Source organism: Elaeis guineensis, chromosome 4 (genome assembly GCF_000442705.2).
Source record: "Elaeis guineensis isolate ETL-2024a chromosome 4, EG11, whole genome shotgun sequence".
Lineage (NCBI taxonomy): Eukaryota > Viridiplantae > Streptophyta > Magnoliopsida > Arecales > Arecaceae > Elaeis > Elaeis guineensis.
In genome coordinates, this window is record NC_025996.2 from 43994713 (window position 1) to 44011399 (window position 16687).

General features: G+C 45.6%; 1 protein-coding gene across 1 annotated transcript; it reads left to right on the forward strand.

Moving 5' to 3' along the window:
• Window positions 1-14520: 14520 nt before the first annotated feature.
• On the forward strand, window positions 14521-16687 carry LOC105032373 (LIM domain-containing protein WLIM2b). Its single transcript, XM_010906817.2, has 5 exons — window positions 14521-14871; window positions 15572-15671; window positions 15866-15894; window positions 16017-16106; window positions 16192-16687. Exons 1-5 carry the CDS (start codon window positions 14737-14739, stop codon window positions 16462-16464), a joined length of 627 nt encoding a protein of 208 aa, XP_010905119.1. The 5' UTR covers window positions 14521-14736; the 3' UTR covers window positions 16465-16687.

Here is a 16687-nt window from a genome sequence, read left to right on the forward strand (position 1 = left end):
CCTGCCTGGTCCACATGGGTCCCCATGGACCGTCGGTCCATGCACCGTGCGCATGCACGCCCAGGTCCCCATAGCCATCCTATGCGCCGCCGTGCGCGCGCTCTCCGGCGGCCTATCATCGGCTTCTGTCATTTCGATTTTCATGCCATCTTCTATCAAGCATATCTCCTTCATCCGATCTTCGATTGGGCTGATCTTAGACTCGTTGGACTCCGTTCGTCATCGCGGACCTCGCTGTAGGCTCAGCGTGGATCGAATCTTGGGACATCAAATCTAACAAAATTTAGGTTTGAAAATTAAAAATCAGAAGTCAAAACTCTAACCAGCCCTAAACCTATCATCAAATAATATCTATTTGCTATCTATTTCTTAAGAAGCATTAGATATCTTTTCTAGAAGAAATGATGAAATTAAAAAAAAGCCTTATTCCTTGCATCTTTATCACTTCTAGTAGCCAATGTGTTGTTGAGTCACAATTACGTTATCACTTCTAGTAGCCCTTTTTATTTTTGTTTTGCTTTATTTCAATTCATGAATTAGGCTTATTAAGCCATATTGAACTTTTCATGCCTGTGTTTGTAGATTCAGATTGCAAGAGGTATAAACAGAGGCACTTCTACCATCAGTCAAAGTGGCTTGCCACCGACGCATTGCCAGCATCCAAGGCCCTAGGCATGGGCCGATCGATGCCGCTCTTAGCTCCTCCACTTCGATCGATGCACCCACCTCCGAGTCCGACTCCGTCGATGCAACACCTCCTCCACCAGCCTGGCAACCCTCCACCGGCCCATGCAATTGGCTGCAGCAGAAGCAGAGACCATCCAAGCTCTCATACACAAATCGTTGCCAGAATGGCCCCTTTGAACCCATGATCAAAGCTCTCGGATGTAGCAGATGAGAGAGATCTATTTTGATGCATGCCCGAGTGAACCCAACTCATCTCCTCTCAGCCGTACAGTTGTCCACTGAGAAGAACTCACTAGCCAGATTCAGAAGTTTCTGCAGCGCCGTCTCACCCCAAAACTCTATTGGAAGTTTTGGCAAGCAGATTCACACAAGGGACGCAGTGATCGTGCCCTCCGGTGGAGGAAAACTAGGACGCCAAGGCTCGATTGCCGCCACCTACCCAGCCACCACCCATGGCCGATTGAGAATCCGATCGCATTCTGTGGCATCCTTGAACTTGAAGAGATAGAATCTCCTTCGAAGCCCATGCCCCGCGATCTCTCCTTTCAGCCCTGCATGTAGCCGGAACCCCCGCACAATTGCCTCTGCCGCCACCCTCCGACCAAAGCACCTGGCCACCACGACCGGCTCCGCCCAACTCGACGCTTCCTCCCTCAACTCCTCCTCTGGGAATAGAACCATCTCCGGGAACCATTTGACGAGGTCCCCCACTTCCTCCGACATCGGCTCCGATGAGATCTACACCGAGCAGCCATCCACCGCCTTTCTCCAGTTCAAATGCTACACAACACCCCTCTTCGAGGCCGTCGGACGATTCACAGAATAGTTCGTCATAACTTCCGACAACTATGAGCACTCTGGCCAGCTAGATCGCCGGCGATCAATAGAAAATTGACCACAACAGTGATCTCAAAGCACAACGGTAATGTTCAAATGGTCCCTATTCAAAACTCCATTTTTCTTTGATTTATAAGAGCTCCATCGCACCGGTCTTGGCTCTCTTCTAGGGCCCTTATAATAAATCTCATTCATCTTTCAGGTTCCTCCCTTTACCATGAACTCGATTTTTTTTGCTCTTGGCTATGTCGCTTTACTCAACAGTTCGCCACTTTGTTCTGAATTGCTGAAACTCAAACAATGTGAGTGTTGCAACAAGCACTGTCAATCTGTTGTTTGTTCCTTTAGAAAGTAAACAAAAATGTTCAACTCCAAAAGATGTGGGGTGATTTTCTCATACAAAAAAAAAAAAAGAGAGAGAACAAGGAAACACAATCAATGCTTTCATCCCTTTTCTTTCTAAGTAATAATACTGAGGTTGTTGAAGGGCCAGAACATGGAATCTTTTACTTTTTCAAATGTCAGAATTTGTCTCTAGCTGGTCTAGGAGTTCAATCTGAACCTTGGTCCCCTTGATGTAAAGAAGAAAGCAAAATGATGATAGTTTGATAGAAATCTATTTTCATCTACATAGAAAGTAAAAAAAAAAAGCTAATTTTAGCCAAAGTTCAGAACTGGTTGGAAGAATGTTGGAGCCAATCATCCCATCACTGCAAGCATTGGTAGCCCGTGGCCCATGGGTTTAACTGTGTGGATCAGGGTGCTGCAGTCTGTGGTGGGTCTGATGAAGGGTACTGTTGGACCAGCAATCACCATCCCATAAAGGTGCTTTAATTGCAGTGTCTGATGCCATGGCTGCCTTCACATTTCATAGGCATTCATTTGATTTGTAAGTCTCCACTGGCTTCTATAATTATCAAAAGTGGGATTAGATTCCATCCCAAATCTTAAAGGAGGGGAAGAGATGTGGAGATTTTGGGACTGCATACTCCCACCACAAGAAGGTTAATGTGATGGGACATTACCATGTGCATCGACGTGTCGATGATTACAACCATCTGATTTTGATTGGACACTTCATCATCAGAGGCAGGCAGCCATGTAGGATGGTGGCAATGGCACAGCTGTCAAATTAGTTGTTAATATTTGTGGTAGATAATGACCACCGTTATACGTTATTGTTGGTGCAAAATTCCACCAATGTCGGAAAAGCTGGAGTTGAGAGGATCACGGCCGCCGCTGGAACCTGCAAAGAAAGTCTAAACCGGAGTTGGAGGTGCTCCGACAAGATCCTCCGACGTTCAAGTCAGTACTCTGCTTCAATAGAAATGGAGCACTCGAATGAAATTTTAGCAGAATTTAGAGATAGTGCTTAGAGCTTAGAGGAGAACATATCTGAGGGGTCTCTTTTATAGACGAAGAGCGTAACCGATTGACAGCGACGTCCGTAACTGCCTGGTAGTGGACCGTTCGGGGCCACGTAGAGTTTGTTACGGAGAGTAGTGGTGTCCATTGTCGCGACTTGCCGGAGAGTTCAGACCGGACGGCTGAAACTCGGTTGGAACGTCTGGTGGAGCGGAATAGCTCTCTGTCTCAGTAATCTAAGAGCAGCTCGGATGTTTTCGAGGTTGCTGATGGGTTAACTATTATTGGGTACCTTAGGCATGGATGTTGCAGACGGAAGTCATCTGCTGTAGAAGTCCGGACGGAAACTTTCTGTTGGAGAAATCCGGCTGGAGTCCGATTGCTAGAGAAGTCCGTCTGAAATTTGTCTGATGTAGAAGCTTGTCTAAAGACTGTCCGCTGGAGAGGCCCGATTGCATGAGGAATCCGACAGAAGATCGATCGATAGCGGAATTCGGAAGGCGTTGTGGAAGTTCGTCTGCTGGAGGAGTCTGGAGGACACTGTGGAAGGTCGACCGCTGGAGAGGTCCGGAGGAAATTTGTCCATTGGAGGGGTCTGGTTGGCACTGTTGAAGTCCGATTGGCGCTGTTGAAGGTTGATGGCTGGAGAGGTACGAAAGACACCGAAGACAGTCGGTCATTGTAGAAATCTGGCTGCTGGAGCCCGTCCGTTGTAGAAGTTCGTCTGGAATCCATCCACTGTAGAAGTTCGGACGGAGTCCGATTCTTGCAGAAGTCCGGAAGGAGGCCGCTTACTGTAGAAGCTCGGATGGAGACCGATTGTCGTGGAAGCCCGGATGGAGACCGTTTATTGTAGAAGCTCGGATGGAGATCGGTTGCTATAGAAGTTTGGACGAAATTCGCTTACTGTAGAAGCTCGGATGAAATTTGGAAGGCGGTCGACCACTGTAGAAACTTGGATGGAGTCTGGTTACTGTAGAAGTCCTGCTGCTGGAGAAGCCCGGACATTGACGGAGTCCGGAAGAAGCTCGGAGTAAATTCGATCGTGATAGGAGGAAGTCTGGAAGAGATTCGGAGAGTAGTCGATCACCGTAGAAATCGGCTGATAGCGAAGCCCAGAGAGCATTTGGAGCAGTTCGATAGATGACTGAAGGAGCTCATTATTGGAGAAGTCCGGAGGATGCGATAGGAATTCATCCGTTGAAAGAATCTGGAGGACACTGTGGAAGGTCGACTGCTGGAGGAGTCCGGATGGTACTGTGGAAGCTCGGACGGCCGGGGGAGTTCAGAAAGACGCTGCACAAGATCGAAAGTCGGAAGAGTCCTGAGAGGGTTGGCCTCTTACGAACTTCGGCTGGGGTTATTTTATACCCAACACTAGTCCCCATACTTTCGAGTTCGGGTTTTGAATGAAGGAAGTATAGAGAAATTTTCACAGCCGAAGTTGCCCCCCTTGATTTGAAATTTTAGCTGACCTATGAGCAGCAGACGGTCAAGGATGCAGAAGCGGAGTTCGAAGTTCTGAGGAAGAGGCTTCGAAAATCGGAGGATGAAAGCCAGAGATTTCACCAAATGTATCGGGAGGTGCTGCTAAGAAAGAAGGAACTGGAAGAAGAAGTTGAGAACTTAAAGCAATCCCTAATAATGGCTGGAACCGAGAGTCCGAAGTCTAAAGAAGCCGAGCTTCCTTAGAGCTTCTTTTACCTTTTGTCCATGTATTCTTTTCTTTTCTTGTTGTTTATTTTTTTTGGCCTTCAAAGGCTTTTGTAATGCTCTCTTTACTAATGAAATGAAAAGGAATTTTCTCATTACCTTGTCTATTCTTGCTCTGAGTTGTCGTTTACCGAGCTTCTCTTGTCTTTTGTCTTATTCGATGTCGACGTTGTTTGAAGGTTCCTGGTCATCGCCGCGTTGATTCGTCCTTTTTGTTCATGACCGAAGGTCTTTTCGAGGCCATTTGAATTTGATGCTTTTTTCCAGTGTTCGAGCTTGGGGTCCGAACTTCTCATTACTTTGAGGAAGTCTATTTTCTCCTGCTAGTGTTGGATTCCTCCTTAGAGACTGAGAATTTTTGACAAGAGTTTTCTTCCTCGTTGAGACGAGATCCCTTGTGTCTTAGATCTAGTTCATTTTTTCCTTATCTCTGGCGTAGCTTGTCGTTTTTCCTTTTTCTCTCCCTCTTTTTTTTTATGTTTGGGCGAGGGTTTTCCCTCTGCTCCTAACGGGGTTGTAGGGGTGTAGAAGAGCCGTTGAGGAGGCTTTTTCCTTCATCCGATCTTAAACGATCAAGTCTTCATTTGTGTTAGGACGAGGTTCTCCTTCTATTTCCGACACAGTCAATTTCAGCTCATGTTAGGATGAGGTCTTCCTCCTATTCCTAACAGGGCTGTGGGGGCACATAAGGGCTATTACGAGGGTCTCTCCTCCCATTCGGTCTCTTAATAACCGAGTCTTCGACTTTGCTCATGTTAGGATGAGGTTCTCCTCCTGTTCCTAACATGGTTGTGGGGGCGCATAAGGACCGTTGCGAGGGCCTATCCTCCCATTCGATCTCTTAATAATCGGATCTTCGACTTTGCTCATGTTAGGACGAGATTCTCCTCCTGTTCCTAACATGGCTGTGGGGGTGCATAAGGGCCGTTGCGAGGGCCTCTCCCCCCATCCGGTCTCTTAATAATCGAGTCTTCGACTTTGCTCATGTTAGGATGAGGTTCTCTTCCTGTTCCTAACATGGCTGTGGGGGCACATAAGGGCCGTTGTGAGGGCCTCTCCCCCCATCCGGTCTCTTAATAACCGGGCCTTCGTTTGTGTCGGGATGAGGTTCTCTTTTTGTTCCTGACACGCTTAGTTTCGATTGTTTGAAGGAGCTACTTCCTATCGTTATAAGCTCATGCCAAAAGAAAAGATATACGAATATGAAACTTTTATCTAAGGCAAAGTTATTGGTAATACATTTGTAATTTTTTCGAATTTCATGGTCGCAGAAGGTCCGCTCCTCCGAGCTCTTTTAGATAGTATGTTCTGGGCTGGACTACCTCCCTGACTTCATACGGGCCTTCTCAGTTTGGGGCAAGTTTTTCTTGGTTCTGAGGTTGTGAAACAGCAGCTCGCCGAAGTACTAAGTCCCCCGCTCTGAAGGCTTTGCTCTTAACCCGGGAGTTGTAGTAGCGGGTTGCTTTTTGCTTGTAGGCTGCCATCCGAACTTGAGCGGTCTCTCGCTTTTCTTCTAACAAGTCGAGGTTGGCCTTGAGATCCTGTGAGTTGCGCTGCTCGTCGAATGCCATGACTCACGCCGATGGAAGCTTGAGTTCGATCGGGATAACAGCTTCTGTTCCGAAGGCTAAGGCAAAGGGGGTCTCCCCCGTGGGCAGTCATTGGGTAGTTCGGTATGCCCATAACACATGATAAAGCTCGTCTGCCTAAGTTTCCTTTGCTTTTTCAAGTCTCGCCTTGATTCTTTGTAACAGAGTCCTGTTGGTCATTTCGGCTTCACCGTTTGCCTGCGGATGGGCTACTAATGTGAAGTTATGGGAGATGTTTAAGTCCTCACAACATTCAGCAAACCTTGCTCCAGCAAATTATCGCCCATTATCAGTAATGAGAGTTCTGAATAAGCCGAACCTACAAACGATTGACTTCCAGACGAAGTCCTGCACTTTAGCTTCTGTGATTTTCGCCAAAGGTTCGGCTTCGACCCACTTGGTGAAGTAGTCAATTGCCACCAAGAGGAACTTCCGCTGTCCGGACGCCATGGGAAAAGGTCCAAGGATATCCATCCTCCATTGTGCAAACGACCATGGGGCACTCAAAGGTGTAAGTTCGGAGGCGGGCTGTCTTTGGATATTCGCATATCTCTGACACTGATCACACTTTCTGACATATTCAATGGAGTCGTGGTATATTGTAGGCCAGTAATAACCTTGTTGCAATAGTTTGTGGGATAAAGATCTGGCCCCCAGATGACTTTCGCAGACTCCTTCATGTACCTCCCACAAGGCAAAGTCGGCTTCGAAAGGCCGGAGATATTTCAGGAGGGGCAAAGAGTATGACCTCTTGTACAGTTTTTCCTCATAAAGGATATATCGGGAGGCCTGGTTTCTAAGCTTCCGAGCTTCTTTTGTATCATGAGGAAGAACCCCATCTTTGAGGTATGCAACCAGTGGGTCAATCCAGCTGGGTTCATGGCTGATCTCCATTACAAGCTGCGGTTCTTTCGTACTTGAACATTTCAGAACTTCGAAGAGGACTTCCTTGGGTAGTTCAGCCGGAGCCAGTATAGCCAACTTGGAGAGAAGATCGGCCCTGATATTTTTTGCTCTTGGAATCTGCTTGATGTCAAAGCTGCCAAAGGCAGGGATGATCTCTTTTACCTTTTTAAGGTACTTGGCCATACTGTCCTCCCGAGCTTCATAGTTTTCGCTGACTTGTCCCATCACCAATTGGGAGTCACTGTAGACTTGGAGCCGATCTACTTCTAATTCTTTGGCGATCTTCAATCCTGCAATCAGAGCTTCATATTCTGCTTCATTATTTGTCGCAGGAAATTCAAAGCGCAGTGCGTACTCCGCGATAATTCCTTCCGGATTGACCAAGATCAGGCCCGCACCCGCGCCTGACATGTTGGAGGAACCGTCCACATAGAGGGCCTAAAAATCATCAGGGAGATCTATTCTTTCCTCAGGAGAGTTCGGCTGGAGCCCTGGGTTGTCAGCTTCACCTCGTTCAAGTTCGGCTTCTTCCGGGATAGTGCGTTCCACTATGAAGTCTACTAATATCTGGACTTTTATCATCGATCGAGGTCGATAATTGATGTCGAATTTTGTGAGCTCGACCGCCCATTTCACTATCCTTCCGGAAGCATCCGCTCAATGCAGAACTACCTTAATCGGTCGGTCGGTGAGCAGTGTTATGGTGTGCCCTTGAAAGTAAGGTCAGAGCCTTCGGACTGCAATCAACAGTGCGTAAGTTAGTTTCTCTAACTTAGTGTACCTAATTTCGACATCTCTCAATACTCGACTTATGTAGTAGATCGGTCGTTGAATTTTTGCTTCTTCCTTAACCAGAACTACTGCGAGAGCCACAGGGGAGACCGCCAAGTACAGGAACAACTCCTTTCCAAGTTCGGGCTTTGCCAATAGCGAAGGTGAGCCGAGATAGTTCTTCAATTCTTCGAATGCTCGATGACATTCATTGGTCCAGCAGAAGTTCTTCGACTGCTTGAGAGTCTGAAAGAAAGGTAGGCACTGTTCGGCCGACCTTGAGGCGAAGTGATTTAGAGCTGCTACTCTCCCAGTAAGGCACTGAACTTCCTTTATTGACTTCGGGACGGTTATTTTCTGGATGGCATGAATCTTTTTTGGATTTGCTTCGATCCCGCGCCCCGATACCATAAAGCCCAAAAATTTTTCTGAGGTTACTCCAAAAGCGCACTTGGTTGGGTTCAGCTTCATCTTGTATTTTCGGAGGGCACTGAAGGTCTCCTCAAGGTCGGCGACGTGGTTCATTGAGGATTTACTTTTTACAAGCATGTCGTCCACGTAGACCTCCATGTTGCGGTCGATCTGCTCTTTGAAGATCTTGTTCATCAGCCATTGATAGGTTGTCCCTGCATTTTTGAGGCCAAAAGGCATGACCCTGTAACAGTAAAGACCACGGTCAGTGATAAAAGCAGTCTTTTCTTCATCTTCTGGTGCCATCCTGATTTGATTGTAGCCGGAGAATGCATCAATGAAAGTGAGAAGCTCGTGGCCCGAGGTTGCATCCACTAATTGGTCAATTTTGGGGAGAGGATAACTGTCCTTCAGACAGGCTTTGTTCAGCTTTTTGAAGTCTATACACATCCTCCACTTGCCGTTCGCCTTCTTGACGAGAACCATATTGGAGATCCAGTTCGGATAGTTGACTTCTCTGATGAATCCGACTTTCAGGAGTTTATCAACTTCCTTAGCTATTGCCTTCTTCCTTTCCAGTGCATGATCTCGGATTTTTTTCTTCATCGACCGATGTTTGGGATCAACAGCTAGACGGTGTTCCATGACTTCCGCATCAATCTCCGGCATGTCCGTCGGAACCCAAGCGAAAACATCCGCATTCTTTTGTAAAAAATTGATGAGCTGTGTCCATACCTCTTCTCCCAGGCAGGAGCCAATCTTCACCACGTGCTCTTCATCCCCATCGTTCAAAGGAATTGAGATAAGATCTTCAATTGGCTCATCCCGTTCTTCAGCAAGGTCATCGTGGGTGTCTAATCCATCAACCGGACAGGGGTCAGACTGACCATTTCTTTGTAAGGCTATGTTATAGCAGTGTCTTGCCAGGACTTGATCTCCTCTGACCTCTCCGACCCCTTTGCTTGTAGAAAATTTTAATTTCAAATGGTAGGTCGATACCACAGCTCGGAGGGCGTTGAGGCTAGGTCGGTCGAATATTGCGTTGTAGGCAGACGACGCCCTTACTACCAGAAAATTCACTTGCGCTCTAGATTGTTTCGGATAATGATCTGCAACTACGGTCAAAGTTATTACTCCTTCCACTGGCACAGCATCGCTAGTGAACCCTACCAATGGGGAGCTTCTCGGCCCTAATTGATCATCCGGAATGGATATTTTTGAGAATGCATCGTAAAACAAAATATCGATCGAGCTTTCATTATCAACAAGAATCCGGCGTACATCATAGTCAGCAATATTTAAAGAAACTACAACCGCATCATTATGAGGGAATTGAATCACCTGGACATCTTCTTCAGTAAAGGTTATAGATTCTTCAGTCCTCTGCCGCTTGGGCGGTCCGACCGATCCACTGGCTGCTCCCCGTCGGGGTCCTCCAGAGATAGTGTTGATGATCTCGATTGGAGGTCGATCTTCAGGCTGTTCTTTCCTCCTTGACGGTTTTGGTTGTGGTAGGGCCCTCGGCTGATCTTTCCTACCTTCAGACCGGTGTAGGATGAATCTGTTGAGCCGATCCCGTCTGATGAGCTCCTCGATCTCGTCTGGGAGCTGAATACACTCCTCCGTGTCGTGGCCGTGGTCACGATGATAGATGCAGAACTTGTTAGGGTTGCACTTTTCGAGGTGTGTGCGCATCCTTTCGGGCCTTGGCAGCTGCTCCTTGATCTCCATCAGTACTTGAGTTTCTGGAGCATTGAGAGGGGCGTAGCTATGGAATCTTCCTGGGGGAGAGCTCCACTGAACTCTGCGGTCCGGGCTTCTCTGCCTACGAGCTCAGAGAGGAGTTCGGACATGCTTGTGTCCGAGGGGAGTTCGAGAACGTGGTCGAGCTTCACTCGACCCTTTTTCAGCTGCGGACTTGCTGGAGTCACCCGCCTGCCGCTCCTTTGCGGCCTCCTCATCCTTCAGCTTGAAGGCTTCCTCTGCTCGGGCATATCCTTCGGCCTGAGCCAGTAAATCAGTGAAGTCCCTGGGATACTTCTTTTCTAGAAAAAATAGAAGGTCATTCTTTTGAAGACCGCTCTTCAGGGCGGCCATTGTAACTAATTGGTCTAAGTTTCGGACCTCCAATGCGGTGGCGTTAAAACGGTTGACATAAGTTTGGATGGATTCTCTCTCCTTTTGCTTGATGTTGATGAGGGAATCCGAACCTCTCCAGGGACATTGGCTGCTGACGAAATGAGCCACAAACTGATGGCTCATTTGATCAAAGAAGAAGATAGTACCCGACTTCAATGCCGAGTACCAATTTCTTGCTGCTTCCTTCAAGGTAGATGGAAAAGCTCGGCACAGGATGGCATCTGACGCGCCATGGAGCAGCATCATTGTCCGGAAGGCCTCCAGGTGGTCAACCGGATCTGATGTCCCGTCGTAGCTCTCAAATTAGGGGAGCTTGAAGTTCGACGGGATCGGTTCCTGCATAATCCTTTGAGAAAAAGGTAGGTCAGTATAGATATCCTCACCGTAAGCAGGGGAAGCATGGCGGAGCTCTTCGATCCATCAGTTTGTCTTTTGAAACCTTCGATCCAAGAGATCCTCTCGATCGTGAATCTCGAGGATCTTTTGACAGAACGGAGGTAGGGACCCTTCGGGGGTGAAATCGTGATCAGACAGAGGGCTTTCCGCCCTCTGCTTCCCCTTTCCGGGGGATACAGGGCGACTGGCCCAAGTAGGCCGTCCGATCGTCGGATTTTGAAACTCCGACGATGCTCTTTCCAGCCGCACAGATGCCTGCGGCTGCTGCTGCTGCTGTTGCATGGTCTGCACCGCTTTGGTGAGGCCCCTGACATGCTGAACCAGCAGGTCGAACTGCTCCATGTCGACTGTCGTTACTGGAGGAGGAGGAGCCTGAAAAATTGGAGACGAGGCTGGAGCTGGCGGATCTTGCTGAGATCTGGCCATGGAGGCCGTAGATCGCCTGGTGGATGTCTTTCGGAGAGGCATCAGGTTGGGATCTGACCGGAGAAGAAGAAGAAGATGTCGAAGAAGATGACCGGAGACAGTCCCATTGAGTACTCCTTTAAGAACAAGGATCCTGCGAAGACACAGGCCCTTCTTCTAGCATCAATTCTGTTGGTGCAGAATTTTGCCGATGCCAGAGAAACTGGAGTCGAGGGGATCACGACCGCCGTTGGGACCTGCAAGGAAAGTCTAAACCGGAGTTGGGAGTGCTCTGGCAAGACCCTCCGACGCTCAAGTCAGTACTCTGCTTCAACAGAAATGGAGCACTCGAATGAGATTTTAACAGAGTTTAGAGATAGTGCTTAGAGCTTAGAGGAGAACGTATCTGGGGGGTTTCTTTTATAGATGGAAGAGCGTAACCGATTGATAGCGACGTCCGTAACTACCTGGTAGTGGGCCGTTCGGGGCCATGTGGAGTTTGTTACGGAGAGTAGTGGTGTCCGTTGTCGCGACTTGTCGGAGAGTTCGGACCGGACAGCTGAAGCTCGGTTGGGACGTCTGGTGGAGCGGAATAGCTCTCTGTCTCAGCAATCTAAGAGAAGCTCGGATGTTTCCGAGGTTGCTGACGGGTTAACTGTTATTGGGTGCCTTAGGCATTGATACTGCAGACGGAAGTCATCTGCTATAGAAGCCCGGACAGAAACTTTCTGTTGGAGAAATCTGGCTGGAGTCCTATTGCAAGAGAAGTCCGTCTGAAATTTGTCTGATGTAGAAGCTTGTCTGAAGACTGTCCGCAGGAGAGGCCCGATTGCATGAGGAATCTGGTAGAAGGTCGATCGATAGCGGAATTTGGAAGGCGTTGTGGAAGTTCGTCCGCTGGAGGAGTCTGGAGGACACTGTGGAAGGTCGACCGCTGGAGGGGTTCGGAGGAAATTTGTCCGTTGGAGGGGTCTGGTTGGCACTGTTGAAGTCCGATTGGTGCTGTTGAAGGTTGATGGCTGGAGAGGTACGGAAGACACCGGAGATAGTCGGTCAATATAGAAATTCGGCTGCTGGAGCCCGTCCGTTGTAGAAGTTCGTCTGGAATCCATCCGCTGTGAAAGTTCGAACGGAGTCCGATTCTTGCAGAAGTCCGGAAGGAGGCCGCTTACTGTAGAAACTTGGATGGAGATCGGTTGCCGTGGAAGCCCGGATGGAGACCGCTTATTGTAGAAGCTCGGATGGAAATCGGTTGCCATAGAAGTTCGGACGGAATTCGCTTATTGTAGAAGCTTGGATGAAATTCGAAAGGCGGTCGACCACTGTAGAAACTTGGATGGAGTCTGGTTACTGTAGAAGTCCTGCTGCTGGAGAAGCCCGAACATTGACGGAGTCCGGAAGAAGCTCGGAGTAAAGTCGATCGTGACAGGAGGAAGTCTGGAAGAGATTCGGAGAGTAGTCGATCATTGTAGAAAATCGGCTGATAGTGAAGCCCAGAGAGCATTTGGAGCAGTCCGATAGACGACTGAAGGAGCTAATTATTGAAGAAATCCGAAGGATACGATAGGAGTTCGTCCATTGGAGGAATCTGGAGGACACTATGGAAAGTCGACTGCTGGAGGAGTTCAGATGGTACTATAGAAGCTCGGACGGCCGGAGGAGTTCAGAAAGATGCCGCACAAGATCGGAAGCCGGAAGAGTCCTGGGAGGATTGGCCGCTTACGAACTTCGACTGGAGTTATTTTATACCCAACAGTTATGATCATCATAACGTTATAATCATATGACATTTCTCTGATCTAAAGACTATAATTGCTGTATAGTGTTGATATATTATGATATTTTTGTTAATTTTAAAATAAATTATGCAATTGTTGTATCGACTCTGTAAGTATTATATCTAGTTGAAAGTTAATTAGAACAACCTACAATGATAGCGCATCGTATAATATTTCAGTTTAAAATATGCCTCTATCTGAATATTTTGAAATCCATTTTATAGCCTCGGGCTTACTCAAACAAACTTCAACAAGAATTCAGATGGACTTTATCTGTGAGATGGAGAATGTTAAAAGTGGATCAGTGCCTAGGCCTAAAGTTATATTGTACCACGCCTCTGTAATCTTTATTTGTTCATTTATTTTTAGGTAAGAGTTTGTAATCTTTAGTTGAATGCCCGCATATATAGTACAGTACTTTGAATGAGAGTTCTTGAACATGTACATGGTGAATAAAGTTAATAAATGCTTCCCATATTCACCTTTTCGTAATACTTTGACATTTTGAGAAACCATAACAGTTAACAGCAAAGAGCCAAAAAAAAAGTAACCAGAAGTTACAAAGACTTGGAGATGTGACTTGGCAATTGGCATGCATAATTCGTCTCAATTCCAATTAAATTAGGGATGCAACTTCCTACTTGCCACATGTGAACACAACTTCCATACTTCCCCACCATTAAAAGGTCTGTCTCTTACTAGCACTAAACAAATTTTATAAGGCAAAAGAATTGGAAGGCATGATCAGATATTCCTACTTGATTTGTCAAAGGGATGCAACTTGGATGGAGTCATATAAGAGGCCAGTTATTCTGAAAAAGCAGGCATGCTATCTTCTCATGATTCAGTTGCATCTACACATTCAAAAACTTGAGTTTCATCAACTAAAGAACCACTGCAGATCATTTACCAAGAAAAGAACCAGCAGAGATATTGTCGATATTATATACCGTGTAGTTATGAGCCATGCTCATGTAATACATTGGATTTGATTAGTGTGATGATAAGAAAGTGAAAAAAACTAATAGGCAATGAGACTTTATTCAATTCTTGCTGTCTTTTTTGGGTCGCAATTAATTCTATTTAGGCCAGTCTTTGAACAAAAAGGTAAAATAAATGAAGCCCATGAAGCCAGTTGCGAGACTTTGCCGTCTTCCCCACTTTCAGGAATTTCCTCAGACCAAAGTTGCAGATAACTCGCACTACTCGAGGATCTCTTAAGGTAGTTTTTTACGTGTTGGATGTATAAATATATTTGTATGCCCAAAAAAAGGAAAAAAAAAAAAACTATTATTAGGCAACAAAATAGTCTAGGACACGGTCAAATGGTGATAGCCATTAAAAATTTTGGATTCCTTGTATACTACAGAATATAGATAGTATGGAACGTGACACCGTTCCTTTATCTTCCCTATTTGACTTTGTCTTTGTGGTTTGTAGCTTACACCCCTCCGCTTCCCTCTCCTATAATTCCTCCACCTCTTTCACCTCATCTTATTTCTTCTCTCTATTCTCTTCTTTCTTTCTCACCTTTCGACTGCTTCTCTTCATTGCAGATTGAGAGGCAAAGATTCACCACTGGACTTCCATTGCCAGCTGACCTATTTTTCTTTCTTTTTCAATATTATCTAATACATGAACGTATAAAGAAGATAGTGCTGCTTGATTTGGTGCTTTGATCTCTTGGGCTTCCATCTTCTACCCTTGCAAACTAGAATATTTTCTTTTGAACTATCGCCATGTCTTTCAGTGGCACCCAGGATAAATGTAAGGCATGCGACAAGACCGTCCATTTCATCGATCTCTTGACGGCGGATGGGGTTCCCTATCACAAGACCTGCTTCAAGTGCAGCCACTGCAAAGGAAATCTTACGGTAGGCTCAATTCTCAAGCTGTATTTTTATATCAAATTGTTGCCATTTATATGTTATTTCTCGCAGCTACGTCGTGCATGATTTTGTCTAAAATGAAAAGAAAAATAGAGTTATGTGTTACAAATCTCTAGTTGGTTTTTGATGCGTCAAAATAACCTAGGGTTGCAACTTACTGGCCATTTTAACACCAAGGGCCCTTATAGCACTTTTAAGCTACATCATGTTATATATATATAAACACATATAATGGACTACAAGAGAATGGCCATTGTATATGAATTATGATGTTGATAGAAGCATATATTGGCCATCATGGCTGTTTTCTGACAACAATTTTTGCCCCTGAGAATTGAGTATGAATTATTTATATTGATATGATATTTTAGCCGTAAGTTTAATTCTTAAATGCAATATTGCATCATCTAAATGTAAAATGCTCAAAATACTTCTAATTTGCTATTTTAATTTTCTGAGAAAAGTTAATTTGCTATTATAAGATGCTATTGTTATGGGATGGCTAATAATTGTTGCCGCATATCAATAATTTAACTCTGAAACCAGGTTTTGTATTTTTCAAGTTATATGGTTGTTTTGATTTGGTTTTGAGTAATGGCCTTAATGTAGCAACATGCTATGCCTTTTTAGTTGCTTTTCATTAGGCTAAAATTACATTCTATATGTTGTATGGGCATGTCATCAGATGTGCAGCTACTCTTCCATGGATGGAGTACTCTACTGCAAACCTCACTTTGAACAGCTCTTTAAGGAGACCGGCAGCTTCACCAAAAAATTCCCAACAGGTAAAAATATTCATCCTTCTTAGAACTTTATGCTTTTCTCAACCTTAAAAATGAGAATCTTCCATATTTTACATACTTTTTATTTGCCATCTATAAATATTCGGATAATTTCTTCAGCTAAGATTCTCAGTATTAATCAGTAACTTCTTTCTGATGAATGTTTCATGGCTTGATGTCGGTTCTGTCGTGCTCAGGTGCAAAATCTGGGGATAAGAATGAACTGGTACACTAATGACTTCAAGCTTTATCATCCAAATTTCTCTTTTCACTTTGTTCCTCTAGGAAGTAACTAATCACAATGTCATCATCAACACATGGCTAATGTAATATATTCTTACTTGGCAGAATAGGACTCCAAGCAAGGTGTCCTACATGTTCTCTGGGACCCAAGACAAGTGTGCCAGCTGCAAGAAAACAGCATACCCTCTGGAAAAGGTTTGCTGTATCTCCCATCATATGTTAGAGAAGTTAAATAAGATACTTAACAGAGCTTCTCACAATTTTATCTTTGTTGTGGCAGATAACTGTGGAGGGAGAGTCGTACCACAAGACCTGTTTCAAGTGCTCCCATGGGGGGTGCACCCTTACACCTTCATCCTATGCTGCGATTGATGGCATCCTCTACTGCAAACACCACTTTGCGCAGTTGTTCAAGGAGAAGGGAAGCTACAATCATGTAATCAAGGCTGCTTCGATGAAACGAAATGCTACTGAGCAAGAGCAAGAGCAAGAGCAAGAGCAAGCACCGGCAGAGCCAGAACCTGAGCCCGAACAGGAACAAAATCAATCATAAAGGCATGATGCTTTATAGATCAACATTTTCTCCTTTTCTTTTGGCCTGTTTCAAGCTTGGCTCCTCCAGCTTTGTGCTTGTTCTTTTGTTTCATTTATATATGGCTTGTGATAATGAAAATAAATGGTAAGCTTGGATTTAGTTGTTTACTTGACAATGTAAGATCTTCAAACCAAAGAAATACTTTGAACATGGCTTCCAACTAAGGGCACAAGTTTGCCTT